Source organism: Brachionichthys hirsutus, chromosome 2, assembly GCF_040956055.1.
Source record: "Brachionichthys hirsutus isolate HB-005 chromosome 2, CSIRO-AGI_Bhir_v1, whole genome shotgun sequence".
Classification (NCBI taxonomy): domain Eukaryota; kingdom Metazoa; phylum Chordata; class Actinopteri; order Lophiiformes; family Brachionichthyidae; genus Brachionichthys; species Brachionichthys hirsutus.
In genome coordinates, this window is record NC_090898.1 from 15959249 (window position 1) to 15985759 (window position 26511).

Below are 26511 nucleotides of genomic sequence, written 5' to 3' on the forward strand. Positions count from 1 at the left end.
CGCTCGACCCCAAACGCGGCTTTATTCCAGACACCGAAGGGTTAATCAGACGTGCAACACGAGAGAGGAAAAGTGAACGATGAACTGAAGGAAGTCGGACATTTCCTGTTTTACGCCAGAACAATGCTGCAATTCTTCTGCAAGTTAGAAGTCTCCTCGTGACGGGCGAGAACCTAAAACGGCCCGCTCCCCGTCTTTGTCGCCGCGGGACGGCTTCTGAGCCGATCGTAGCGGCGGCTTCCTGTCAGCGGCGCCGCTCGGGTAGTTGGCCGAGAGAAACACGATGCTGTGTAGAAGCAGCATCTGCTCAGATTCTGCAAAAAACAAGGGATTCAAACCATTTTTAGAATTGTCTCTCAGTCAGCTCAACATTCGACGTTAGCCTGAACGGAAACGCCAGCAGGACGCGGTCGAGGTGAAAACGCGAACGTACTCCTCAAAGACGACGACACCTGGAGCCACGTGGACAGCCACTCCCGACACTGGCTGATGCTGAGAGGGTAGGGGTCGAGTCCCCTCAGGTAGCAAGCCTGAAAGGAGCAAAACACACGACGATGCATTCAAAGCCACCTCGGAATCCACGGCGCCTCCCCCCCCGAAACCGTGCAAGGTGAAACTCCCGAACGCCGCAGAGAGGGCGGACCTACCTGTCGGAGTTCTGACTCGTCCAGCTGATGAGGCCCCAGATTGCTGAGGGCCCGGTCCAGCTGGAGCAGCTCCAGGGCGTGTCTGGAGAGCCGGCGCTCGACCAGGAACCCCGGGAGGCGCGGCGACAGGAAGAGCAGGGCGCCGACACGCCTCTGGGTTCGGTGACGAAGGCAGACAGAGGAGACGTTCAGGTGAGGGTCACCGGTGCGTGTGGGGGGGGGCAGGGGGGGGGGCGTTTGCTGACCTTGTGAGTCACACTCAAGACGTTCAGGGGCGGTCCCGAGTAGAGGTCCCGGACCCCGAGGATTTCAGACACTTTGGGGGTTCGGCCTCTTTGCACCTGAAAACAAGGAACAACGGTCGACCCGGATATTCCGGACGCGTCGACCCGATTGCTTACTTACAGATTAGTTTTGCATCCGGATCGCTCTCATAGTTTAATGGGATCTAAATCAGACCAAGACCCATCTTGCTCCAGCAGTTTTTATGAAATCCAACAAACGCCGTCAAAAAAAACAGAGCGCCCCCCGGTGGAGGTAAAGAGCAACCTTCGTGCGTTGGCTCACCTGAGCACAAAGCACCTGAAGCCGCTTCTGGAGAGGCCCCCGCTTGACCTGCTGGCTCAAAGTCTCCAGTTCCTTCAGCAGCGGCAGGTGGTGCCGGACCCTCTGGGAATGGTACGACCCCCAAAAGGCCACCTTCTGCCTGGGAGTCCAGAAGTGAGGGATCAGGAGCTGGCGTGGGAAAAAGTACCTGGGAGCGATTCAGAGAGGATTCAGAGAGGAACGGGTTCCGGGGGGGGGGGGGGGATGAAATATGTCTAACTCACATCAATACAAAAACCAGGTAGTTGGCGAAAGGCGGGAGCGACATCACCAGGAGAGGAAGAGTCTTCATTAAGTATTTACGAGTCTGCAAGACAAATGTTGAGAAAGTGAAAGTACAATAAGAGAATAAACAGCCAGATGTAGCTAAAATAGATCAAACTCAAACCCCACCTGTCTCAGCTTCTCCATATCCCTGTAGGGCAAATCACAGACCTGCAAGCCCTCAGACGCCATCTTTGTTCTAATCCTCATAACGTCTTTGACATCTTGGAATATTAATTTCGAACCTGGAACGAAGCATTAAATCAATAAAAATAAATTTGCGACAACTACTTTGCTTTTTCGCTCAATGACAAAATACACACACACGCACACGCACCTACACGCACACGCACACACACACACACACACACACACACACACACACACAGTGAAGTGAGCAGTGTGATTACCTTGTGTAAAAGTGAAGTGGATCGTGTAAACGCGTGGAAATCGCCTTTTCAGAAAAGCTTCATATTTACTATTGATGCTCCGGATCGATGAGGTGATGTATTGACCGACACCTCGCCGGGGTTCGGTTGAGGAGTAATGTCTGCACAGAGACACACAATCCGTCATCAAGCGTTATAGCGGGCTAGCATGACGTGCTAATGTAGCAAAGCCTGCAGTGAGACGTGGATAAACGACGTCACGATTATTAAATGAGCCTTTAAACGGTTTAAACACACCTGAACTCACAAGACGCACGATGCGAATAAAAACCAATAACGGTCCCGTCCGTCCCACCACGAAACCGAATCAAGGACAAACGTGAACACAAACCCAGCCCAGGCAGCGCCATGCTTGACGTCACTTCCGTCGTTGTTACCGCATTGACGCTCCGGACAGAAGGGTTCCGTTACCGTAATTACTAAAATGTCCGCTTCTACCCTCCGAAACGGACAACTCGGGTTCGGCCGTAGCCCTTTCTGGGTGGGGGGGGGGGGAGTTTAAGATATTTTTTTAAAGGGTTAAACCGAGCTGTTTGCGTCAAAATGTCTTCCTTCGAGCCGGAGTCGAACCAGCGACCTAAGGATCCCTGCTGTTGAACACCTACAGTCCCCCGCTCTACCAACTGAGCTATCGAAGGAGATGCGATGACGAAACGTTTAATCTGGAATGTAATCTGAATGCTGAAAACAGAGACTGTATCTATAATAAACACAAATAACCTGATTTTGATTGGAGGAATGTTTTTCAGTAATACGAGCCCTGATGAATTTACAACAACCCTCCAATCAATCACCCTTTAGGGCGAGAGTTAACCAATCGCGACACAGCCATTAATAGCCAATCAGGGTCAAGGTAGACGAGTTTAGGCTTCCACGAGGCGGGACTCGGAGCCGACCAATCATCGTGTGAGTGAGAAGTCACGTGATCTACGCCACAGCCGAGTGAAAAGTCCGCGAATTTTTTTTTAATCGCTTTTCGCGACAAGACGACGGCAGCGTAAGTCTTCATCGATTTGATACGCCCGGTTTTCCCGTTTGACTTTTACAATTTTTACGAAAGTTTCCACAAACGGTGAGACGAAGTTCAAAGCGTTTAGTTGGCGTTGTTCGCTCAAGATAAAAGCATGCTACATTCATTAGCTTAGCTTTCGAACGCGGCGACAGGCGTGGAAGCGTCTGTAAAAAATTAAAAAATTAAATTAAATTACGAAGGCGGTTCTGTTTGTCGATTTAATCGTCGCGGTTCGCGGCTGACACGGACGGAGGACATGTTGGTGTCTCACCGGCGAAGACTTTGAATAATCTTACAATAATTTATTGTTATTTTGCATCTGTGGTGTAATTTATTTTTATTTTATTTTTATTGTGCATCAATTGAGTAATTTAATATTAGTTTTATTTGGACACTTTCGATGGAAACTTTTTAGAAATGCTCCTCTTAGACAGGATGTTTGACTGTACTTGTACTGTAATACATAATACTGTTTGACTGTAAATACATATATAAATATATTCATCATCGTCACGTAACGAGCAGCCATCTTGGATTCTCTTCCATGACCTCCCCACCTGTCCCTTTTTTTCAGGCCCGTGTTTCTCCACCCACGATGTCTGACACCATCCGATATGGAACCACCTGCCTCCCGCCCAGAGCTGCTGCGGCCGTGAGAGCAGATCCGGCGGAGGAAACCGGTAAAGGTGTTTCTACACCGTCCGAACCGATTCGGTTTCACACCGATCGGGTTCCATTTGTTCCTGTGACTTTATCCTAAAGGTGAGAAAGGAAGCCACGATCCGGACGAGCTGATGCAGTGCCCGTTCGACAAGAGCCACCAGATCCGGGTCTGCCGCTTCCCGTACCACATCATCAAGTGCCGTGAGGTGAGACGGGGCATTTAATTGATGTTAAACGACTACACCCACAAGAGGGCGGTAGAGGATGTTCGTCTCGCTGCAGTTAGCGTAGCCCCTTCTGTGATTTGAGCTCTCCAGAACTTCGGTTCCTGTTGGAACAACCTGACCGGGTTACCCGGGAGAACGCCCCTCACTGCTCGCCTTCTCTTCCTGCCGCAGAATCACCCGAAACTTGCCAAGGAGCTGAAGACCTGCCCCTTCAATGCCCGGCACCTGATCCCCAAACACGAGCTGCCTCGCCACACCGAGACCTGCGAGTACCGACCGTCTGTGGACCGCCAAGACCGTAAGACGGGTCTCTCGTCACGGCGAAGAGCCCCGCCGACGTGCGCTTCGTGTTTCTGAGACGATGTTTCTGTCGACAGGGGGCGATTTGAGTCGGTTCTGGGCGCTGCAGGTCCCAGCCAGTACCTGGCAGAACCCGAACATGACTGAGGACTGGGACGAAGGTAGCTTCGGCTTTCCTCTTTCTCTCTCCTCGCTTCGCTCCTTGAACGCGTCTGAAGGTGATGGGCGCGGTTTGTCTTCCAGACGCGGACGATGGCGCTCTGTTCGTGTGGGGCGTAAACACCGGCCCGACGAACCTGTAAGTCGCCTCCCGCAGTCTGATCCGGCTCGGCGCCGTTTCGCCGTTTTGACCCCAAATCTCTTGTCGTGTTTGTCTACAGGCCGGAGAGCAGACCCGTCGGCGGCATTAGAAAGCCCGCAACGGTTCCGTGGCTCGGCTTGTGATGCTTCGTTTGAGAAGTTGGCTAGTTTTAGACAGTCGTTTCAATTTTTTTACAGTTCAACTGCATGTTCCTTTTAAGATGTGTTTTTACGATTTTTATTTTTCCCAAAAACTGTCTGGAAGGGATGTTCTTTGCCCAAAAATATGCTCCAAATTAGCGAGCTGCAGCTCAGGTTTTGTTTTGAGTTATTTGGCATATTAAAGTTGCTGATTTCTAATCATCTGAGTTGTTTATTTTGAAACTGGTTGACACGATGGGTGTTTTCGGAATGTACACATTCTTTAAAAATACTATCCTTGCGACGGGACAGTTGCGCCTGAGATGAAACCTGATTGGAGTCGGTTCTATTTTCAGAAAAGCATCGGTGAATGTTGGACTGATTTTTAGGTATCAAACTTCACTTGTGAAAGGATTGAAATTTTATTTAAATTCCAGATATGAAATTATTTTTCCTTTCGATGTTTTTGTTGGAGAGACGAGGTTTTTATTTATAAGGATTCACTTTTAAAGGCTTTCCATCTGACTGAAATGATATATGAAGCGGGAAGTTTAGGAGCAGCGCGGGTGCCTGACGTCACGTCCGTTTTTGTTACCTTCTGAATTGTCTCGGTGTGCGACGTGCGACGTTTAATGGCGATAACGTTGGGACCCGTCTGCGTCACGGGGTCGACGGAAGTCGACTTGCGTCAGCGAACTGAATTTGGAATCTAAGCGTTTTTTGGTGCTTTGAAATATTACAAACTCTGAAATGAAGATGAAAACAAAAGAGCACAAAGGAAGCGGCATCTCATAGGATGCGCCTTTCTGTGTTTTTTTTTTTTTACAGCGTAGCTGCTTTTTATTGCATAAACATAGGATTCTATAAAAAGTACAAAAAGTATAAAAAAATAGCACAGAATCTGTTGTTTTTAAACATGTTTTGCACTTTGGGTTCATGAAAAGGCGAAAATAACCAGAAAACATCTAAAGTGTGATTCTGATAAACTAAAACAACCTTTTCTCAGATATCACACACACACATCTAAATAACTATTGATTAATATGTTCTATTACTGTCACATTACAGCATTAAAGCAAGATTCACACTGTTAATATAGACAGTATGTGTGCTCTGTAGAAAATTTTAAAAGTAGCCACAAAAAAAGGGAAATCTTAAGAAATTCTTTTATCATACTGTTTAAGAAAATGTTCAAGAATTTCAGTATTTAGCCAACATGTAAACGTTTTTTTTTTTAAGGACTTAGAATCAGACTTGAAAACTGAGGGAGAACAGAGTAAAGGTGGATTTCTCTGTTAAACTATTTGAAACACTTGTAAACCTTTTTATCGATACAGTACGAAAAACAGAGAAAATAGTTTAAAGCACGAGCTAACTTTACCGGGCCAGTAAACTACAGTATATTTATTTAAAGGGAATACAAGAGGACTGGTGTTCAGTTGCCATGAGTCTGAGGTAATACATGTTTATGATTTAAAAGTTATCCAGTTATCAGAAAGAATAGAAAAAAAGATGACTATTCAATTCAATTTACTCTCTCCACGATCCGGTCGCCTGGTGAAAGTCTGGAACAAAAAACGTCAGGAATAAATTTACTTCTGGAAGAGTGCATGAGTTTAATCTGATCATTCCTCTCTCTCTCTTGAGCCTCACTTTCTTTTTCTGTGTCAAATTTTACGGAAGTGGCACAGCTGATGCTATGCTAACGTTTAACTTTAGGTGGCGCCATTTCAAACAGGTTGTCGTTGCATCCAGTGAATACTGCAAAACCAAGGCATGTCCACCACGTGGATAAACAGTCAACCGGCATCATGGCATTGGTTACCAAGGCAACTGAAACTGGGGAAAACGCCTGAGAACAAAAGGTCATTAGCGCTAACTTAGCTTCCCGCCGATGCTAGCTCATTCCCGGATCCGTCGCGGGGAAATGAGATGAAAGATAAACTCTGGACCGGACTGGGTGGCAGAAAGACGACATGGCGTTCTCTACGTCGCTGGCTTTGCATCGCTTCTTTCAAGTATTCGTAGAAAACCGGAAGATGCAGCTCGAAGTCTAACGCTACGTTTCACACCATCTACGCAAAAACAAAAAAACCCAGAATCCTGCTTCACTTCCGGGTTAGCTTGGAGCCCGCTAGCTTCCTCCAGAGGGCTCTTTCATGAGGCGGCGGGAAAAAAAATAGGTTTCTTGGGGGGGGAAGCGAGGAACTATCGCCTATAAAACGCCTTTAAAATGTTAAAAATATAAACAAAACACTTTTAATTATCAGCTACCAACATGTTGCTGAATTTTAAGCACAGCACCCGTGTTGTGACCACATTTTCCGACAGAAACGTTCAACGTCGTTTCTCGTCATTTCTACACAGATCAATGACGTGTTGTTGTTGTTTTTTTTAGCGGTCGTTACGCTAACCTCTGTTTAAGTGTCGTCAACTTAAAAACAAACCCAAGGGTATCTTAAAGGAAAAATAAACTGCATTAAAATTATTGTAGGGGCCTAAATCTGCCTCAGAGAGGCCTAACCCCGCCGGCGTTCACAACAGTCGCGTCCACGTCACGGTGTTAGTGTGTTAAGGCTACGTTAGCACCAGGCTCCATGAAGGGCTGGATGCTAACGGCTAACAGCTACTGTCACTATTACCAGCTACTGAGGCTGTTGTTTCTGTCATTGGCGGCGACAGCTTGCTGGTGCTGATGGGGGGGGGGGGGGGCATCTATTCGCAGGCGAAGTAGTCTTTCAGCGGTGCGAGCAGATGCCTGATGACGGGAACACTCCAGGACCGGCCCAGGAGCTTCTGTCTGGCGCCGCGGCCCATGTTGGACACGTCTGTGTAGTGGACCGGGAAGCCAAAGATCCTGCAGGGTGAGAAAGCATCAATATCCTCCTTCCGACGACTCGTGCCGTTCCGTTTCGGTGTTTTCCTGCTCACCTCTCCAGCTCAGTGCACCACAGGATGTCCTCCTTCCCATTCATCAGGACCGGAAAGTGCTGATCCTTCCCTTGTTTGATGGAGTTGGCGCGGGTCGTGATGGTACGCACCTTTCCAAACTATCAAGCAAACGGACAGTCGGACCACTCCCACCAATTCTGTCTGCAGCGACTGTGCTTTTACTCTGAAAATACCAAACCTTTGCGACTCGTCCGTGATCCAGACAGTCCTGCAGCTCCAGCTTGTCCATCCCAGAAGCACACAGAGGCCTGAAATTAGACCGGCAAACACCTTTAGTCTCAGAAACCGGGTCTCCCCGCCGATGTACGCGACAGACGCGATGCTAATGATATGCTAACGTGAGTTACCTGTTCATACCCGGAAGGTTTCCCCAGAAGTATCGAGCGCGGTGAGCAGCAGAGACTTCGATGGCGTCGATCATCACGGGGTTACACTGCGAAACAAAGTCCAAACTCAGAACCTCCGTGGCGACGACGGGAAGAACTTTAGTTCTATTTTACAATAAATATAACGACTCTCATCAGAAACTCGCACGCAGAGGCTGAAATAATCCTTCAATCGTCTAAAACAAAAGCCTAAATCCACCAAAAACGATGTTAACATTACACATCACACAGATTCACAGTCCAGGTTCATACAGTGAAATACCGGTAGTCCAGGTTCAAAAAGTGAAACGGTCCAGGTTCAAAAAGTGAAACAGTCCAGGTTCATACAGTGAAATAGTCCAGGTTCAAAAAGTGAAATAGTCCAGGTTCATACAGTGAAATAGTCCAGGTTCAAAAAGTGAAATAGTCCAGGTTCATACAGTGAAATAGTCCAGGTTCATACAGTGAAATAGTCCCGGTTCATACAGTGAAATAGTCCAGTTTTAAACAGTGAAAACATCCAGGTTCACACAGTTGAGTCCAGGTTCACACAGTGAAACATTCTACACGCCGACGCTGGCGTTACAAATTACAGCCCAGTCTCTCAGTCAGCATCCGTCCTTCAGAGATACCGCTGGTTCGTGTTTGTCTTTTACGGTCCATGTAACCCACCTCCAGGAACCGTGAGATGTCCCTCTTGTCGTTGACGCCCATAGCAACCACGTTCTCAAACATCCAGAAGAATGGACGCTTCTCTCCCTCTTTGGGCTTGGCCTCACTCAGCAGACGGTAAAACTCAAAGAACAACCTCCCTGTACCTTCTGAAGTAACAAAACGTCATTTTAGCATACAACGTATTTATGACACGAAGCAAGCTTTATTTTTAGAAGAACAGAGTGGGACATTATTATTTATGTCGTGCTCCACTGGGGTGAGGGTGGTACCTATGATCATATGACATGTGTACACTGTCGTTGTGCCCTTAGGCAAGACACTTCGCCCACATTGCTTGTGTGAATTATTCACAATAACAGTGTCAGACTTTCCTACCATAGAGGCCTTTCCTGGCTGGGTTGACGATGGACAAGTCGTTGCAGGGACTTCCTCCAATCACCAGGTCAAACGGACCCCATTCCTGAAGCTGGAAGACACAACGTCACCACAAAGTGTCCCAAAAGGTATTCAGTTAGATATCAAACACAGAAAGAATCACCCGAGGAGGACCGAAATGCTCTTTGGGATAAACAGCATTGACAGGAAACCTTTCAAATTAAAGGAAACCTTTCATTTGAAAGGTTTCCTTTAATTCTGCTTTTGATTTGTCGCCTTCTCCGTCTGGTCGAAAGTCTTCGTGAAGTGAGGACCAGCTGTATTTAGTGGAAACGTCTTCAACTACAACATTCTTGGGTCTGATCTCGAGTTATTTCACACGCTCGTTCGCCTCAGCAACCAACAAACTGCAACGGCTTTGGCATCGGTTGCCATGGCTGCAGGTTTCCCGTCTTCCTTACCTTCTTCTTGGTGATGTCTCTGACATCATGGACGTACTGGATCTTTCCTTCATGTCTGACGACTCCTACTGAGATGGAGTCCTCGCACACCTCTGACGCCACGTACTGGTCCACCTTGAAACCCAGATCCCTGAGAACCAGGTAGCCTGGCAGCACGCACGCACGCACACACACACACACACACACACAGTTGGAGTGGTGCATTCCACTGACACAGCTGACCTCACTTCCGTTCACACAGACACGCTCGTCCTCACCGGTGGCGATGCCGTCAAACAGGGACAGGACTCTGATTGGCCGTCTCTGCTCTGCAGGGACTGCTGGGTACATTTTCGGTTTGTCCTGGAAGACGAAGACAAATCGAATCGAATCGAAGACTGAATAAACACCTCCAAAGATTTAGTGACACCCACAGCCACAACACTAGAGGGAGCTCAAACAACAACCTGATTACCCCCTCCTACAGGACTAACATGGGTAAATCATCTTTTTATAATACGGCCACCCAAGGGTGGAACTGTTTGACTCCTGCCCTCAAGACATGCACCTCTTTGGCCTCCTTCAAAACGGCCCTAAAAATACACCTTTTAGGGGGACAGGAACGGAGATAGTCATCACGACTCTCTCCGGATCAATCCCCCACCCCCTCTTGTCCACCAACGTTGCACATATTAAGTGTCTTTGTAATTTATTGTAATTTATGTCATCTATTGTCAATCGTTGTCATTTGCATCAGTGGTGTAATTTATTTTAGATTAATTGTTAGTTTGCATCGGTGGTGTAAAATCATTTTATTTTTCTAATGTTACTTTGCATCAATTGCGTAATTTAATATTGGTTTTATTTTTATTTGTATTGTTAAATGTCGATGATTTATGTACGAAGGACTTTCAACGGAAACAAGACCGCAAGGGCTTTTTTGAAATGCTCCTCTTAGACAGGATGCTTGACTGTACTTGTACTGTAATACATGCTACTGTGTGACTGTACTTGTACTGTAATACATGCTACTGTCTGACTGTACTTGTACTGTAATACATGCTACTGTCTGACTGTACTTGTACTGTAATACATGCTACTGTGTGACTGTACTTGTACTGTAATACATGCTACTGTCTGACTGTACTTGTACTGTAATACATGCTACTGTCTGACTGTACTTGTACTGTAATACATGCTACTGTGTGACTGTACTTGTACTCTAACATTCTATCTAATAAATATATTCATCATCATCATCGTTTTTTGCTGGTGTCAAACCGCAGCTAAAGGCGCTGCAGTATCAGAATCAAGAGACGAGGCAGATCTAAAGCTACACTTCCGCTCTCCTTTCCCGTGTCTGAGACCGACGACACTCACAAACTCCTGCCCGTTGTCGTTGGCGAAGAACTCCTGCAGCTTGATGCTCCAGTCGTGCCGCTGCTTCAGGGCGCCGTACTGCAGCAGCGGCTGGCACATGTAGCATCGCCACGGGTCCAGATAGCGAGCGTTGTTGGACGCTCCGGGGTCGACCAGGATGTCCAGGCAGTCCACGCAGAAACACCTGGAGGAGGAGGCGTGTCATTGGAGGAGGCGTGTTCGACGTGCATCGCGTGCTCCTTCCTGCTACGCGTGACGGACCTGCAGCAGTTGGCGTTGCCGCAGAGCAGAACCTCTCGACCTCCACAGCAGACGGTGCAGTAGGACTGGTACCCGTCGTCGTCGTACATGTAGGACATCTCCAGGTAGACGTCCTGGAGACACGCGGGAAGACACTCACTGGCACGGCCGAACGCAGAACGCACCGGCCGCGTGTTAGCATTTAAAAGTCGTTTCAAAAATAACATCTCCGCCTTTACAAAGCTGAAGCGCTCCCTGTAGCATCTAAGCTAAAAACGTTAGCCTGCGTCCGTCTGACGAAGGTGCATGAGCTCGAGACATGCAGAAGGCGTGTCAATAAGCATGTCTACTGCCTAGTGTGAGCTCAGCTTAGCTTAGCAGCTACATTAGCATAGCAGCTCCGGGTTGGCGTACAAGGTACAGCTTAGCTTAGCAGCTAAAAGAAGTCTAAGAACTTGAATGTGTTTTTGGGCGACAGTGATCAGGTGTATTTGGAAACCTCTAGTCATCCTTTCACGACTTCATTAATTACAAATGCAATTATTATTATGATTATTATTGGATGTTACTCGGTGCAAAAGAAGGCAAATAGCCGATTACAGAAAACAAACCTTGCAGGACTGGCAAAGGCCTCCTTCAAACAGCGGGTGGAAGGTTGCTGCTCTCATCTTTCCACAAGAGAGGCAGAACTCTGGCCAAACAAATAGAGAACCAATCAACCAATCAATGACCAGAAGACACACACAGGTTAGACCAATCAATGACCAGAAGACACACGGAAAGTCAAAAAGAGTTTTACCTTCTATACTTCTTTTATTCTTCAGAACTTCATTCACCATTTGTTCTGAGACAAAAAAGACAAAACATTTGTTTTGTTTTATACATTTTTAGACTCATTCAGTACGGAAAAGTATACGTCAAGAATATTTTACATATTACAATGTAATGAAAAGAGGAAACAGGAAGGACGCAGAGGAGGAGAGAAATAGGAACGTGGGAAATAGAACTTAGTAATAATAGGCTAGCCTGCCGGTTCAAAGAGCAAACGGTTCTGGGAGGGTGGGCGGTTCTGGGAGGGTTCCCTACCTCTGCTGTAGGACTCCTCGGGTCCAGCCTTGTTCTTACAGAGGCTGACTCTGGACTTCTTGACGCTGGGGAAGTACTCGGGCAGGGACACGTGGAGGACCTGGTGGTCCAGAGGGCTGCTGTCTGCTGGACACACGTCCACAGTTTAACACGTGCTCAAATCCTTCTCCCGGCCCGCCGGCGCCGACGGACTCACTGGAGGTGTGCTTGGGTTTGAGTCCCTCCTCTCCTTTGGGCAGGAAGCCGCCGTTGGCCCAGTCCAGCATGGGTTTGACCTGGTCTTCTGCACTGTCGGACTCACAGGGAGAAAAATTCTTCTCTGACCGGATACTGGCCATCTGCGAGAGAGGAGGAGGCGCAGGAGGAGCAGGAGGAGCAGGAGGAGCAGGAGAAATAGTGAGTAAAAAGAGGAGCCGTAAAGGCGATGGAGTATCAGGGGGGGGGGCTCATTATTATTTGGCTGCTAACTGGCTTAGTTTGTTTATTATGACCTTCTTCTTCTTCCTCTTCTTCTTCTTCTACTACCTTAATGTGGGCTGTGCCATTGAAGCAGACGTGAGAGACTGACCTCCAGCGCCTGGAAGACGGCTCTGCGGTACGACGCCAGCTTGGTGTAGGAGGCCTGGTTGAAGAACTTGGGGAAGGCGGTGAGCGAATCCAGTTTGTCCGCTGAAACCTGACGGGAGAAAGGAGGCGTCGCACAAAAGAAGGAGACTTACTCCTCCTGCCCATCGGCCGGCTGTCCCGCCCCCGCCCCCGCCCCCGCCCCTCCTCACCTCGGAGTACTTGCCATCTCCAAACCACTGCAGCCACCTCATTCCGTGGCTGGCGTGCCGCTTGCCGGTGGCGTGCCAGGAGACCACGATGCCCGGCCACCAGGAGAAGCCCTTGATCTTCCCCCACACCAGCTGCCCGATGCCGAAACCCTTGTTGTCCTGGATGAGGAGGAGGGGGGGGGGGGGGAAAGGGCGAAGAAGAGGAGCGGAAACTGGATGAGACGAAGGAGATAACGCCCGTGTGTGAACCCTCCTTCTGAAAGAAACACGCAAATGAACAGGTAAACAAACTCACAGGTGACCTTTGACCTCCATGTGAACGAAAGGGAACTTTCCCAGCAGGAGTGAATAAAGCATCTGAATTCCAAGCAGACTTCATAAAGTGTGTGTGTGTGTGTGTGCGTGCGTCGGCGTCACTCCACACCTGTTTGCTCAGGTGTTTCTTTGACAGCTGCTGTTAGCTTAGCACGCCAGCGTCTTTGTGGACGCGGCCACTGAGCAGACCGGTGGTCGTCCTGTCCTGAATGGAACTACTGTGTGTGTGTGGGAGGGGGGGCACCTGCATCAACACAAGGCCAGGTGGTGGGGGGGGGGGTGTTCTGTAGGGAGTTACCCTCCACTTCCTCGTTTGAAATGATTTTCCCTGTTTATTTCTCGACACTCTCTGTGACCAGAGTCTCCAGTTCTCCTAGAGAACCTTTAGCTGCAGACCTGATCCAGATCCAGGTTCTGGTTCCTGGTTTATCTGCTGCAGCCGCCTCCTTCAGATCCACCCGAGGTTCTATGGATTCCAGTCAGACGATTGTGAAGCCTCTAGAATGATCCAGGACTTCTCCTGGAACTGGGTCTTGGTGGACTCTGAGGTCTGTTTTCTTCCTCCTCCAGACATACTGCTGATCCAGAGGCCCCAAAAGGTCCAGATTGGGTTCATGGCTTCGTAGAACAGCATCCCGAACCTTCTGGGTCTGGGACCCGATCAGGAAAGCCTCTAGACGCTGAGGATTGGTTCAGAGTTCTGATTTGGTTCTTGCCCCTGAAACCCAACCGTCTGGAATCTCGGTTCAGACTTTGTTCTCCTCTTAGGACGAAAAGCCAATTTGAACATCTTACGTTGTACTCCGGCAGGATTTCGGAGCTGGACGAGGCGCCGCTGCTGCTCTGGGCGGAGTCCTTGGAGTCCTGTTCCATCAGGTCCAGACCGGGGGCTTCGGGGACTCGACCACATCCCCCCCCGGGACCCCCTCCACACTGACAGGGAGCAGGTAGAGAGTGCGACTTATACTGACGTTGTCGGGTCAGAGGTGGGGCGTGTGTGTGTGTGTGTGTGTGTGCGTGTGTGTGCGCGTGTCTACCGGCAGTGTGTTGTGCTCCTGTTTGCGGTTCTGTCTGCGAGGTTTGTTGTGCAAATGCGGCATCGGACCGGCCTGGAAGATGGTTCTGGGTCGAGGAGTCTGTCTCAAGCCCGGCTGAGAGCCTCCTGACGACTTGTCCTGGATCCACAGACACACAGTTTAAAAAAGGAACCACGGGGACGGAGGTCCGAACGTTTACAAATGCTATCATAAAGTCCTGGTTCTGGTTCTGGGGTTTTGTCCCGGCTCGTCTCCTGGACCTCCTGGTCGTACCTCGTAGGAGTCCCAGCCGCTCTCCTCCTCCTCCAGCTTCTTCCTGCTCCTCTTCCTGCTTCCTGAAGGACAGACGGTGAGACACAAGCGGGAGTCAGACGGACGGAGGGACGGAGGGACGCCTGAATGAGACGATTCGGTCTTTGGACACACAAGAACACGGATTCCTGAACCGCCACACGACCCAAAGACGGTGCGTGTGCCAGATGTGGCTCCGCCCACTGACAACCTGACGCCAGCAGGTGCCAGTTAAGCGTACATTTCTGTCTGAAATACTTTGGTTTCCATGGCTACACAGTAACCTTTTGCTCAGCGTCCGCCCCCCCGGGACCCGCGTCCTTACCTTGAGGCGAGGCGGCGCCGCCGTTCTGCTTGGGGCTGAAGGGCGAGGGCGGTTCGGCCGCCGTCATGGGGCTGTTCTCATTGGTCAGCTCGACGCCGCTGTCGTTCTCCGATAGGCCCTCGGCTGGAGGCGTGTCCCCGTTGACCTGGGGGGGGGGGGGGGGGTAGAGGACTTTGACTGTGAGGCTGCTCAGGCTGTAAACGTTGCACCGGATCAGAACCGATCTGATGGTGATGTCATCGTGTCCCAATCGCTGTCAACATAATCCAGATTAAATCCGGCCGCTGTCCCGACCGGTGAAAAAAGGAAGAACCGTCTGAAAACATTCCGGATCCTGATCTGGAGCTCCAGTTCCCTGTATCCCAACCCATTCCGGATTTCACGAGTCATCCCCGCAGCACGACAGCAACGGCATTCCCTGTTTGGCAAATAATCTCCCGGGAATAAAAGTCGGGAGGCGAAAGCCTTCCTTCCCTTCGGGTCACATTCCTATAATTTATCAGTGATCACGGAGCGAAAGGAAAACAACGGCGCAGGTGAGGAATCCTGTCGGAGGACTTCACCTCTGTTGACATAAAGGATCGGGGAGGAGGAGGAGGAGGAGGAGGAGGAGGAGGCTTTCATCCCCGGTGAAAGCGTTCCGGCTGAATTCAGCTCCCTGTTGAAACACGATCCGGCTGCAGGCCGCGTGCATCCGAGTCATCTTAATCCGAACACGCTCCGGCGTTAACGTGTTGCGGTCGGAGATTTACGCACAAACCAGCCGCTGCAGGTGTGTGTGTGTGTGTGTGTGATGACACACACACACACACACACGCCGCTGCAGGCACAAAAATGAATGTAATCTATAAAAAACAACAGCAGAATTAGAATCTGGATCCCGGCGGCGCTTTAAGACAAATCGCTGTTTGTGATTTCTTTAATGTCGTAAAACCGGGAATGCGTGTTTGGCGTGTGAGGAATTCGGCCGCGGCGCATTTCCTCCGGGATGAAGAAAGAGTTCCCAATAAACTTTATTGATCTCTGATGCTCGGAGAACCACGCTCCGACCTCGGGCCTCCTTTCAGCTTCTCGCTGCAGCCGCTCATTCCCGCCAGAAGAACCCGCGGATTAAAGATAAAGACATGGTTGACGCCGGATTGAAGTCCTCCTGAGCCAATCAGAAGCAGCGATTTACAGGCAAACGCGACTCCGGTGACTCTGCTGCATGTTCTCTCCCGACAGGAAGTGATGCGGGTTGAAGTCGCCCAACAGGTCGCGCCAGCGTTCCGATGTGAAGAGATAAGTAATTACCGGCATGCTGTCCGAACTTGAAGCGAATACCTGCGGAACTCGTGTCACACGACGAGCCGGTTGCCGTGGAGACGGGAAATCAACACAGAGACGCGGCGGGGAAGAACGAGAAGGGAAGACGGAGCAAAGGAGAAGTGAAAGGAGAGACCAGGAAGTTTCCCTCTCAGAAAAGTGTGAAACGAGAAAGAGGAAGAAGGGATAATGGAGTGTGTGTGTACGTGCGTGCATGTGTGCGTGTGTTAGACTCACAGTGGCGGCCATGTTGTTGCCCTCCTCCACGGTGGCAGCAGAGTATTTGTTGGAAGGCATCGCGGTCGCAGTCGACTGATCCGAAGTTTCTTGTGCCTCCTTTTCGAACCTGGACCAAACAAACAAGGAGACACAATCAGAACCGGCTCCAGTCCCGATACCCCCCCCCCCGGGATCAATCAGGGACAGGTGAGTCCTCATTGGCCGATGACACACAAGCATACGACCTCATTCGGGCGCTATTGGACGCTCAATGGGTATTATTTATGACATTAGCTTACCATTGCTAGCCACTAGCAAAATACTGATAGTGAGCAAATTGTAGATAAAAGAGTGTGATGTTTCTAACAGCACCAACTTGAGCCTTTGATCCCCCCCCCCCCCCCCCCCCCCACACACTTTGAGGATCATCACTCAATTAGTTTGTGGCTGCAACTTTTCCGCGGTCCCTTTGGAATACACGGCGTGTATAAAACGCAGGCGCCGAATCCTATTGATGCCTCGGGAGAATTGGACCGTCTTCAAATGTTTTCACGTTTTCATCAGAAGCGGAGCACAAACATAAAAAGGCGTCCAGATTCCTCTTCTGATAAACACAAACGGGGAAAATGGAAGAGAGGCGAGACGATGTTTCCCGTTTCATCGTGAGCGGGTTGGAGAAGATCCGACATGCCTGTGCAAAGCTGCAGTAGAGAGAGTGTGTGTGTGTGCGTGTGTGTGTGTGTGTGCGTGTGTGTGTGCGCGCGCGCGTTTAGGAGGGTCAATCGTTTTGTTGACAAGCCCGTGCAGAGAGACCTGCAGACCTTCAACTCGTCTCCCTGGAGACACAACAGGAAACCACGGCGACGCACGTGGACGATTAGAAACGGCTCACCTTTGAATCCTCGAGATCAAATACTAACCTAAAATCACGGCCCCCCCCCCCCCCACCACACACACAAACACACACACACACAGCATGCTACATGACTTAGCAGCTGTTAGCATCATATAGCTCCTCCTGACCAAAACCATCACTTTCAATCGAGCTAAGAGGAAACAAGTCTTCATTTGAGGGAGGCGGCCGGAGGCGGAGCAAAGACGTGCAACAAATGGGACCGCGAACCCACGGCGACCGCCGGGGGGGGGAGGGTTAAAGCGCCGATGTTCGGGACGCGTCTTTTTAACAGCGACCATGCTGTCTGTCTGTCTGTCCTGTGGTCCAAGTCTGTTCTTCTTTGTGTTACAGCCCGCAGGTGTGCTACCGCCCCCTACTGGCGGGTAACACTGCGGCCGTTCCCTAGGCAACAGAGCCTCGCCTCACACCTGCCACACTTTGAACCGCTCACCAACAAACCAAACCGGAACCAAACCGGTTCCTGCTAACGGTCTGGGTTCAGGTCTCCGGCGAGCTCCGGTGGCGCAATGGGTTAGCGCGCGGTACTTATAAGACAGTACGCCGCCGAGCAATGCCGAGGTTGTGAGTTCGAGCCTCACCCGGAGCAGCTTTTAGCGTAAAAACTCTTAAGCGCACGTCTTTAGTTCTTTGTTTTAATGCAGGGAAAAGTGGAAGTGAGAATAAATCGCCGAAGGAAGGACGGACAGGAGCGACCGAGGGGCCCCCGAAAAGGGAACGCTGAGGACGGGGGTGGGGGGGGGGGGGCTTCACATCAACGTTGTGTCTGCTGGCGAGAGATTAGCAACCGCATGGCGAGAGGGGATTGTTCCCTCTCCGGAGGGTGCGACCATGAATGTGAGTGTGTTTTAGGGGGGGGGTCGGATCCTCGGGCTCTCTCTCTGGGGGCTGCATTCCTTGTCCGCCATGTACTTTATGGCCCCTCCCATAGAGCTCTACACGCTATACGTTGTCTACTTCCATTGTGCCCGCCCAACTCTCGAGGCACGGGGGGGGCGGGCTCACTAGGTGTTTCATCCAATCAGCAGCCTGTACACAACTATTAACCAGATTAGAAATGAAATCACGAGAACGTTTTTTTTATTTTCATACCACCCTAGAGAAACGTGTAAAGCATGGCCGGAACTCTGCGGATCACCATCTTGTTCTCTAGAGTCATCTTTGGGTGCAGCTACTGTTAGCCATAGCGCTAGTGGCCCCGACCGGCGTCGGGTCCAGGTTTTTAGACCGATAATCAACGCCCGTTTAGATTTAGATTAGGCTACTGCCTCTAGAGGCGACACTTGGTACTGCAAGACAGGGGGGGGGGATATGCATGCTGGGTTCCAGACTCCACCGCCACGTCATAACAGCTCGTAAATTATAAGTTCACAGATCAAATGCTTCCGAAATCCAAAGCCTCTATCGAAACCTCAGTCCCAACGCTCAACCGTAGACGGTTAGCTGCTAGCCGGACCGGAGCCGTAGCGGGTTCGAATCCCGCCGGGGCGTTCCTGAGCAAACTTCTATGGCGTCCATCACGACAAGCGGAGAATTAAAAGATGGGATCGTGAAACGGCGCTGCGGCTCCAGAACGAGCCGAGCAGCCGCAGACGACAGGTCTGAGGTCTGTTTAGGATAAAACGCCCCCCCCAGGCAGGAAATAGTAGCCCCGCAGCTACTATGGACTTGTTCCTCATTCATAAACGCCGTGATCTCGTGGACCTGCAACAAAACAGCACGTTGAGATGGTATCTCCCGAAAGTCTGGGGGATTCAGACAGATCTGAAGCCCCCCCCCCCTTAAAAAAAACAACAAGATGGTATCTCCCAAAAGTCTGGAGGATTCAGACAGATCTGAAGCCCCTCCCCCCCCCCCCCCAACTTTCTGATCAGGCTCGAGTCGATGGAAAATGAGGAGCGGTTCCGTCGGCTTCACGCCTTCCTGACTCGCACGGAAGCAGCAACGTGCAGCTTTGATCTTTTATTCTACTCTGCATGTGATCGTTATTTATTCCTTGATGACGCAGCGGGCGACTTTATTCCGGCGCCTTTACGATCCGGCTCTCGGGCGCTTTGGATCCGCGTCTCGAGGCTCAACAGGCTGCAGCGTGTTCGCCGGGTGTCAGGTTTGACCTCCCACGCTCCCCCGTCTCTTCCCATGATGCTCGGCTCTCCGCGGGTCGGTTTACACAACATTCCTGTCAATAATGAAGCGCTGGGTTTCAGGTTAACACCCCCCCCCCCCTCCAGGCCCCGCCCCTAGTTTTAGTTTAATTCAGGACACTATAAATAAAGTGTGTGGCTTCTATTGTGTGTGTGTGTGTGTGTGTGTGTGTGTGTGAGGAACACGAGGGTCTCTCTTCCTCCTCCTCTACCTGAATGACGTCACTCTTCCTCCTCCGGGAGGCTCCGCCCCCTTCGTTTCCGCGGCTCCTTCTCCACTGAATCAGGGACACTTGTTAACCGTGATATTTGAAACGTGCGCGTTCCGATCCGGCCTTAACAACAACTCTGTTATAACCCGTAAGAACCGGTAAATTACCGGGTTCAGACACCGGAGCGCGTCGAGAACCGGTAAATTACCGGGTTCAGACACCGGAGCGCGTCGAGAACCGGTAAATTACCGGGTTCAGACACCGGAGCGCGTCGAGAACCGGTAAATTACCGGGTTCAGACACCGGAGCGCGTCAAGATCCGGGGAAACCGCGACCAAAGTGCAGAAATCCTGTTTAGTCATCCTTAAAGCTCTTTCATTTAAACCGCAGTTAACGTCAGGGGCACGCGCACGTGCGCGGGACTTGTAAATACACGCGTAAAATCACGCACGAGCACGAGAAGGTGCGAATCAGAACCACATTAAACAGAATAAACACATGACAGCAAGATGTGCGAGTCCGAAAGGAACTGAGACATTTTCACTGCCATAATCTATAATCCGGACTCAATCCGGATAGAAACTCCGAACCAAACGAAGCGCGTGACTGTTCGGATCATTTCGGGTACTGTTCGGGTCATTTCGGCGCGCAAAGACACCGGGCTCCTCCAAACAGCGGATTTACTAAAGAAATGTGCGCAAAAGTCTCTCGAATCATTTCACGCAAATCACGCAAAACTCACATCACCGTCCACGCGCGTCGCGCTGATCCACGGCGGGAAAGTGAGGAAGAGGAAGGTGCGTTGTCTGAAGAGTCGAATGCGTTTCAACCAGAGGAAGGAGTCAGCCTTGAACCCGATCAGGAGTCGTCCTCCTCATGCAGGACGTGCTGTCGGAGCATGCTGCTGCGGAGCTCGCTCTCGCTCTCTCTCTCTCTCTCTCTCGTGCGCGTGCTCACCGCGTGTGTCCCGTGGACTCCTGCGTGGGTCGGTCCACCTAGCGTCGACCCGCAGAAGTACAGGAGGGCAGAACTGGTCGCTCGGAGCCACCAGGTCCATCCCAGGTGAGAATGTTACCCCCCCCCCCCCTTTTTTTTTGCCCCCGGCCTGGGGGTTAGGAATGTGAGCAGGAGCCCCTGATTGTACCCAACTCACCCCCCCCCCCCCCCCCCCCCCCACTCCATCATCTTCCATTATAACAGAGAGACACCTTAATGTTGCCCCCGTGAAGGTGAAACGGAACAGAAACTGTTATAACATGTTCATAACAGACGCCCTGTTGTTTAAAGGCGGAAATACAATCTGATTTATACTGTCAGAATAAAAGGCTTCATTTGCGCCCCCAATTCCACCGGTCACAAACTGACGTGGCTTAAATGGAAGTAAATCTTTTTACGTGAATAAAAGTAACTCCGCTTCAATTTTACAAACACTTTTCAGTACTTTTCCGGTAATATACGTTTAAGTACAAGTTCGCCGACCTTCACCTTGACATAAATAAATACAAAACTTTTATATGAACTGTAAAACAATCAAATAATCAAATGAATGCACTGGAGAAACAGCAAGTAAAATGTTTGTAGTGTGAAGACGAGTTAAAATGCTTTCTATCACCGGCCTGAACAGAAGTAACTCGTTAAAATATGTTTAAAGTTGTTATTTATTTATCTGACGGAGAGTGAAATATAGGTAAGAAATACATTTCCTATTGTGGTCATATTATTGACGTGTCCTCGAAAATAAAAACGTTTAATCTGTACATTGTTAATATTTTGATAAAAGAACCGCGATAAAGTTTTTCATTTCCTGGTCACGTGAGACGCACGCGCGTTGAAGAACCCGGAAACAGGCGACGGGCTCTTCGGCGGAATTCTGTAAACAGAAAAAGATGCTGCTTCATTTCACGAAAGATCCTTTACCGGATTCTGTCGGCGCCGACTTCCAGAACCTGAACAAACTCACCGAGCCGGTAGGAACGTCCGGTTTAACGGAACCGCCTAAATGTAGTTCTGAGGGACAAACGACGGGGAGTTAAGCTAGTTAGCTATAGACGTTCATAATAAGCTATGACCACGTATAGTGATTGATGACGTCATTATTCTGAATAAATTCTGATGCGATATGAACTCTGTATTTACTAAATATCAAATGTCTGCTTCTAAAGGACTTCATGAATCCGCTTCATTGATTAGCATCCAGTAGCATTTATACTGTCTTAAATCAAATAGTAATAAAGTATAAGGCAAGAGTGTATAATAACAGTGGTTATAATGCATAATAAAGTGATTTTAATTCATGATAACACTCTGATTGTGACCCTTAACCGTCAGTCTGTCTATCTACCTATAAAGTTTAAATGTGATGTTTTTTTTTACCACTAAACTAATCTCATGTATTATTTTAAGCTGCTCGTCACTTTGAACACTCGGTGTATTCACCGTTGCTAGGCTGCTGCTGATTACCAACCAATCAGATAACGTTGTGGGCGTGGCTACCTTAAACTGATGCTTGGTGAAGTTTACGGGCGGTTCGGGGCCGAGGAGCCGAGAGTCGGGCTGCGTCTCTCTGTAGGCCTCAGCCGTCTCTACTTGGGAGGGGGCCCCCGGTCTAGACCGGAGCTCTCCAGGGGGGGGCCCCCCACACGTCTCCTCTGTCCTGGGACGCCCCCCCCCCCCCCCACCACCAGGGGCTTGAGATTCTTTTTCTTTCAGACATTAACCCTGACCCTCGTTCTTTTCACTTTGTGCAGCAATTTTTTCATCTGATTGAAATTCTGTTCCATTTCTTGTTGGAGCCTAAAGAGGTGAACGCACGCACACACACACACACACACACGCATGTGCACACACACGCACACACACACACACACACAATTAAAATGTTAATGGAACTGTCGCTGAAATGTGATTCGCCTTGACAACTCAACCAAACTAAAACATTGCTTAATCTTTTGTGTGTGCGTGTGTGTGTGCGTGTGTGTGTGTGTGCGTGTGCGTGTGTGTGTGTGTGCGTGTGTGCGTGTGCGTGTGCGCGTGTGTGTGTAGACTGAGCAGTTCATGCAGCAGCTCAGTGAGTTTGCGGGGGAACATGGGATGAGTGCCGGTCCTCTGAGGAACCTGATGAAGAGCGTCCTCCTGGTGCCGCAGGGTGGGAACTCTTACCCAGAATGCATTGTGTGAACCACCTGGCTGACACAACCACACTCTGTTGTCTCCTCAGGAGCCCTGAAGAGAAACCTGACGGCCGAGCAGATGGAGGAAGACCTCGGGTCGCTGGGTACGTCTCCGAACCCTTCGTCCCACAGCCTCCTCCTCCTCCTCCTCGTCGCTGGCGTTTTACTCTTTCCTACTTTTCCTGTTGATTCCTCAGGATTAAGCAAAGACAAGGCGGCTCGTTTTTCGCAGCAGGTGAGAAACTCCTGATCTCGCGCCGCCACAGGAGACACGCGGGTTTGACGAGTTGCGTGTTTTGCAGTGGGCGGAGCACCAAGCGGCGCTGTCCAGGCTTGCTGTCGGACACACTCTGATGGTGAACCAGCTGGTCGACATGGAGTGGAAGTTCGGAGGTGAGGCGGGGCTTCTGAGCGTAGCCGCGTAGCTCTAGGCTAGGATTAGCATCCCTCTGAACGCAGATCTTTATTCATACACCCCCTAAAGGCTCACGGGTGATAGAGATGCTAAGTGGTTAGCATTACGCTAAGCTATGCTAATGAATATGAAGAGAGAGGTCAGGAATTCTTACAGTTATTTTAATGTATTCTTCAAATAATAAGGTTGAAAAAACGTGACGCCGTCTAATAATCAATAAAAAATAATGACGATTAATACATGTTGGGGGGGGGGGGGGGGAATACGGTTCGAGTGATCATGGAATTGTTTCAAGGCTAAATTATCAATAAGAAATTATCATGAATGATTTTTACGTTTCTGAAATCTAAATATTGAATTCAAATATTCAAAACGGAACAAAAGCTAGCAGCTTGATTTGAAAAAAAAAAAAAAACAGTCGTTAAAATTGTAATTTACAAACACAGAGCACAAAATGCATGATGTCGTTTTTTTATTGACGGGTAAACAAAGAGTGTTTCTATTCGAGGAGCGTTTCCGGTTCTGTCGGTTCTCTTCCTCTTAACGGGATATCCTGGCCGAATAAGTGAATCCTGAGCGACGTGCTTCCCGACTTCCGCAGTGACCGTCGGCACCAGCGAGCTGCAGAAGGTCGGGAACATCTTCCTGCAGGTATGAACGCTCCGGATTCCGCTCACCGCTCGGCTCCCTGAACGCAGCTTGTCTCCTCCTGCAGCTGAAACTCGTGGTCAGGAAAGGGAATTCCACCGAAAACGTCCACATGGGTGAGTAGACGTTACCGATCAGACAAGCCCCTCCCACACGGCTGGAAAGCCACCTTGTGGTTGTTTCTTTGGGATTAGCTAAATAAACACGTGTGAATAATAAATCGTCCTGATGCGACCAGCTGGAACTTCCTTTTCATCATTTGCTCCAAGACGCGAAAACTTTGGAACTGATTTCTATTCAATTTGTTAGGGGGCGGGGCTTGTTTTCATCCGGATTCCGAACCTGACCTTTCGGGTCGACAGCTGACAGTTTTAAACCCTCTTAGCAATCACGCGGCGGCGCTAGCGCCACCTGCTGGGAACAGGAAGGTGCTCATGCAGGAGGCGTTTAGTAGCTGCCCTCTAGCGCCACGTAGCGAAATCGCAACCGATGGCGTCGTGAGCGTTCGCGGCCGGGTTGAACCCCCCCCCCCCCCGGGCGTCGAAGCGGCCCGCCCGGCGCCGTCGGCAGGAAGTCGGCGTGGACAGACGTTCACGTGTGCGCGCCGATCCGCTGATGCGTGTTTTCCTCTCCCGCTTCCTCAGAGTTGACGCTTCCTCAGTTTTACAACTTCCTGCATGAGATGGAGCGAGCCAAGGCGAGCCTGGAGCGTTTCAGCTGAGTGTCAGGCTGTCAGGCTGCAGCTGCAGGGTGTGATTGTCACGCCGCGCACGCGTGTGTGGGGAACCCCCCCCCCCAGACACCTGGGCAGGCGTTGTTGCACCTGCATAATAAACCTAACAGATTGAGAGACGCCAAACTGAGTCCGTTTGTTTGTTCAAAGGGGCAAAATATTTTTTTATTGACGCCTCTGGATCAGCTGTGTTTCTGGAGGAGGAAGAATGAAGCTGATGATGATGATGATGACGCATGGGGGGGGGGTGGGGCTTGGAGAGGCTCTGGCGCTGCTCTACTTCCTGGTTCACTGGAAACCTGCAGCCTCGAGGCTCAGATGGATCCGAGGAGAAAACGTATCTGCGAGCGAGCAGAACTCGGAGTCCAGCGAGACGTCCTGGATCGTTCCCGGAGGACTTTGTCCCAGGAATGGGATGAGAGTCCTCGGGAATCCAGAAGCTGGCGTCTCGATCTGGATCAGGCTCTCTAGGAGAACTGGAAACTCTGGTTAGCGAGCGCTGCTGTCATGCATAATGAGACACGATTATCCCTGCGTGGTCTCAGCGCTTCCAGGACGTCCTGGATCCCGAACCGGTAAAACCACGTCCGTCCGTCTGTCCGTCCCCGGCCGGAGAAAAGAATCTCTCCTGTGATGCCTCGCTCTTCATTCCGCTGCACTTTAGGATTGTGTGAAATGGATGACGAGAATGATGAGGATTATGAGGATGATGAGGATCGCGCCTTTATGTGTGTGTGTTTATGAAACGAGACGAGCACACCCCGCGGGGCGAGAGGATCGTGTTTCGTAAGGTGACTCGGGCGGCGAACCAAACGCACCTCGGATCAGAACAGGTAACGGGAGGCGGATTCGTGTTCCAGGTGGCCTGCGTGGCGTTTCATCCAAACACACGTATGTTTGGATTTAAATAGACCCCCCCCCCCCACATTCCAGAAACATGCTTCTCCTTTAATCTTCTTGTTATGAAACGTCAGCGACTGGAGACGCCGCCTGGTTTGCTCTCTTCTTCCCACTATATAATGAATTATTTGCTGTTTCTTGCGGCCCGGTGGCGCAGCGGTAAGCGCTGTTGCCTCACAGCGAGGTGGTCGCAGGTTCGCCATTGACTGCTGGGATTGGCTCCGGCTTGGCCCGCGACCCGATGACGGAATAAGCGGTTGGCAAATGAATGAATGAATGCCGTTTCTTGTGTACATTCTTGTGGCATTCTGTGTTTTCTTTTGGACGTATTGAAATATGGTCTCTTGTACACGAACAGGTATTATTTTATTTTATTTTTTATTCTGCTTGAACCAAACAATAAACTAAACTAAACTAAGCTCGGGGCCTTTCTGTGAGGAGTTTGCGTGTTCTCCCCGTGTCTGCGTGGGTTCTCCCTGGGTTCTCCCCGGGTTCTCCGGCACCAGAAACATGCAGGTCCGGGTCGTTATTGGAAGTGAGAATTAGTTCTCAATTAAATAAAGATCAATAACAACCAGAAGTACTTCAGCGGCTTCTCTCCTCTCCGGCTCCTCTCCACCTTCACATTCTTCGACTCCTCCTCCTCCTCCTCTTCCTCTCCTTCCTCCCATCGAGTGACTCGACATGTTGCTGCTTGCACGTCGATGGAGAGGACGTGTCGAGGTTGCTTCAGGCAGGTCAAAGGTCAGGAGACAACCTGAGCAAACACGAAGGACCAAGTTTTTACAATGTGTATTCATTCCACCCCCCACCCCCCCGCTGCTGGAGGCTTGAGGCCGCAGTTCGACTCACCCATCATCAGATCCTGGAGAAGAATTAACTGACAGGCGAAGTAACACAAGCGGGTACAAGTACCTTAAAACCGTGTGTACCTGAGTAAATGTACTCGAGTTTCATTCCACCATTACCAAGAATCAGCGTCCGCA

At 50.1% G+C, this 26511-nt stretch overlaps 4 protein-coding genes and 2 non-coding genes across 7 annotated transcripts; 3 read left to right on the forward strand and 3 right to left on the reverse strand.

Annotated features, from left to right (window-relative positions):
• Positions 1–7: 7 nt before the first annotated feature.
• letmd1 (LETM1 domain containing 1) lies at positions 8–2317 on the reverse strand. Of its 2 annotated transcripts, none has more exons than XM_068744086.1 (9): positions 2204–2317; positions 1928–2067; positions 1647–1762; positions 1478–1560; positions 1215–1401; positions 893–988; positions 648–800; positions 434–530; positions 8–314 (listed from the first exon to the last, which is right to left on the reverse strand). In XM_068744086.1, the coding sequence occupies exons 1-9, from the start codon at positions 2314–2316 to the stop codon at positions 145–147; spliced, it is 1155 nt and encodes a 384-aa protein (XP_068600187.1). In that variant the 5' UTR covers position 2317; the 3' UTR covers positions 8–144. The 2 variants fall into 2 exon arrangements, with proteins under 2 accessions (XP_068600187.1, XP_068600195.1); XM_068744094.1 differs by having other exon boundaries at positions 1928–2080; positions 2202–2316.
• A 198-nt stretch (positions 2318–2515) lies between these two features.
• On the reverse strand, positions 2516–2604 carry trnay-gua (transfer RNA tyrosine (anticodon GUA)). The gene is given in 2 exon segments: positions 2516–2551; positions 2568–2604. It is a non-coding gene; the product is annotated as a tRNA-Tyr (tRNA).
• Positions 2605–3558: 954 nt separating this feature from the next.
• zgc:56699 (uncharacterized protein LOC405758 homolog) lies at positions 3559–4633 on the forward strand. The gene is made up of 6 exons (XM_068753031.1): positions 3559–3658; positions 3741–3847; positions 4040–4166; positions 4246–4329; positions 4412–4466; positions 4549–4633. Exons 1-6 carry the CDS (start codon positions 3574–3576, stop codon positions 4610–4612), a joined length of 522 nt encoding a protein of 173 aa, XP_068609132.1. The 5' UTR covers positions 3559–3573; the 3' UTR covers positions 4613–4633.
• A 2615-nt stretch (positions 4634–7248) lies between these two features.
• On the reverse strand, positions 7249–16510 carry dnmt3bb.1 (DNA (cytosine-5-)-methyltransferase 3 beta, duplicate b.1). The gene is made up of 21 exons (XM_068746571.1): positions 16409–16510; positions 14867–15011; positions 14524–14585; positions 14251–14388; positions 14009–14146; positions 12899–13057; positions 12691–12798; positions 12319–12460; positions 12123–12245; positions 11836–11880; positions 11648–11727; positions 11058–11170; positions 10797–10980; positions 9695–9779; positions 9438–9583; positions 8977–9067; positions 8599–8747; positions 7909–7994; positions 7740–7809; positions 7541–7659; positions 7249–7466 (listed from the first exon to the last, which is right to left on the reverse strand). Exons 1-21 carry the CDS (start codon positions 16466–16468, stop codon positions 7325–7327), a joined length of 2385 nt encoding a protein of 794 aa, XP_068602672.1. The 5' UTR covers positions 16469–16510; the 3' UTR covers positions 7249–7324.
• A 1288-nt stretch (positions 16511–17798) lies between these two features.
• Positions 17799–17892, forward strand: trnai-uau (transfer RNA isoleucine (anticodon UAU)). Its single transcript has 2 exons — positions 17799–17836; positions 17857–17892. It is a non-coding gene; the product is annotated as a tRNA-Ile (tRNA).
• Positions 17893–21497: 3605 nt separating this feature from the next.
• On the forward strand, positions 21498–24751 carry commd7 (COMM domain containing 7). Its single transcript, XM_068747911.1, has 9 exons — positions 21498–21626; positions 22407–22460; positions 22702–22804; positions 22877–22933; positions 23027–23064; positions 23132–23222; positions 23846–23895; positions 23960–24008; positions 24537–24751. The coding sequence occupies exons 1-9, from the start codon at positions 21546–21548 to the stop codon at positions 24611–24613; spliced, it is 600 nt and encodes a 199-aa protein (XP_068604012.1). The 5' UTR covers positions 21498–21545; the 3' UTR covers positions 24614–24751.
• The last annotated feature ends 1760 nt before the right edge of the window (positions 24752–26511 follow it).

Coding starts and splice junctions, on each gene's coding strand:
- dnmt3bb.1 (XM_068746571.1), bottom strand. CDS start 16,468: ATGCCTTCCAACAAATACTCTGCTGCCACCGTGGAGGAGGGCAACAAC. Junction 14,147..14,250: donor AGGAGCACAACACACTGCCG/GTAGACACGCGC, acceptor GCTCCCTGTCAG/TGTGGAGGGGGTCCCGGGGG. Junction 8,748..8,976: donor AGCCAGGAAAGGCCTCTATG/GTAGGAAAGTCT, acceptor TTGTTACTTCAG/AAGGTACAGGGAGGTTGTTC.
- zgc:56699 (XM_068753031.1), top strand. CDS start 3,574: ATGTCTGACACCATCCGATATGGAACCACCTGCCTCCCGCCCAGAGCT. Junction 3,848..4,039: donor ACATCATCAAGTGCCGTGAG/GTGAGACGGGGC, acceptor TTCCTGCCGCAG/AATCACCCGAAACTTGCCAA. Junction 4,467..4,548: donor AACACCGGCCCGACGAACCT/GTAAGTCGCCTC, acceptor GTTTGTCTACAG/GCCGGAGAGCAGACCCGTCG.
- letmd1 (XM_068744094.1), bottom strand. CDS start 2,316: ATGGCGCTGCCTGGGCTGGGTTTGTGTTCACGTTTGTCCTTGATTCGG. Junction 1,561..1,646: donor ATATGGAGAAGCTGAGACAG/GTGGGGTTTGAG, acceptor TTTGTCTTGCAG/ACTCGTAAATACTTAATGAA. Junction 315..433: donor GGTGTCGTCGTCTTTGAGGA/GTACGTTCGCGT, acceptor TGTTTTTTGCAG/AATCTGAGCAGATGCTGCTT.
- commd7 (XM_068747911.1), top strand. CDS start 21,546: ATGCTGCTTCATTTCACGAAAGATCCTTTACCGGATTCTGTCGGCGCC. Junction 22,934..23,026: donor GGAAGACCTCGGGTCGCTGG/GTACGTCTCCGA, acceptor TTGATTCCTCAG/GATTAAGCAAAGACAAGGCG. Junction 23,223..23,845: donor CATGGAGTGGAAGTTCGGAG/GTGAGGCGGGGC, acceptor CGACTTCCGCAG/TGACCGTCGGCACCAGCGAG.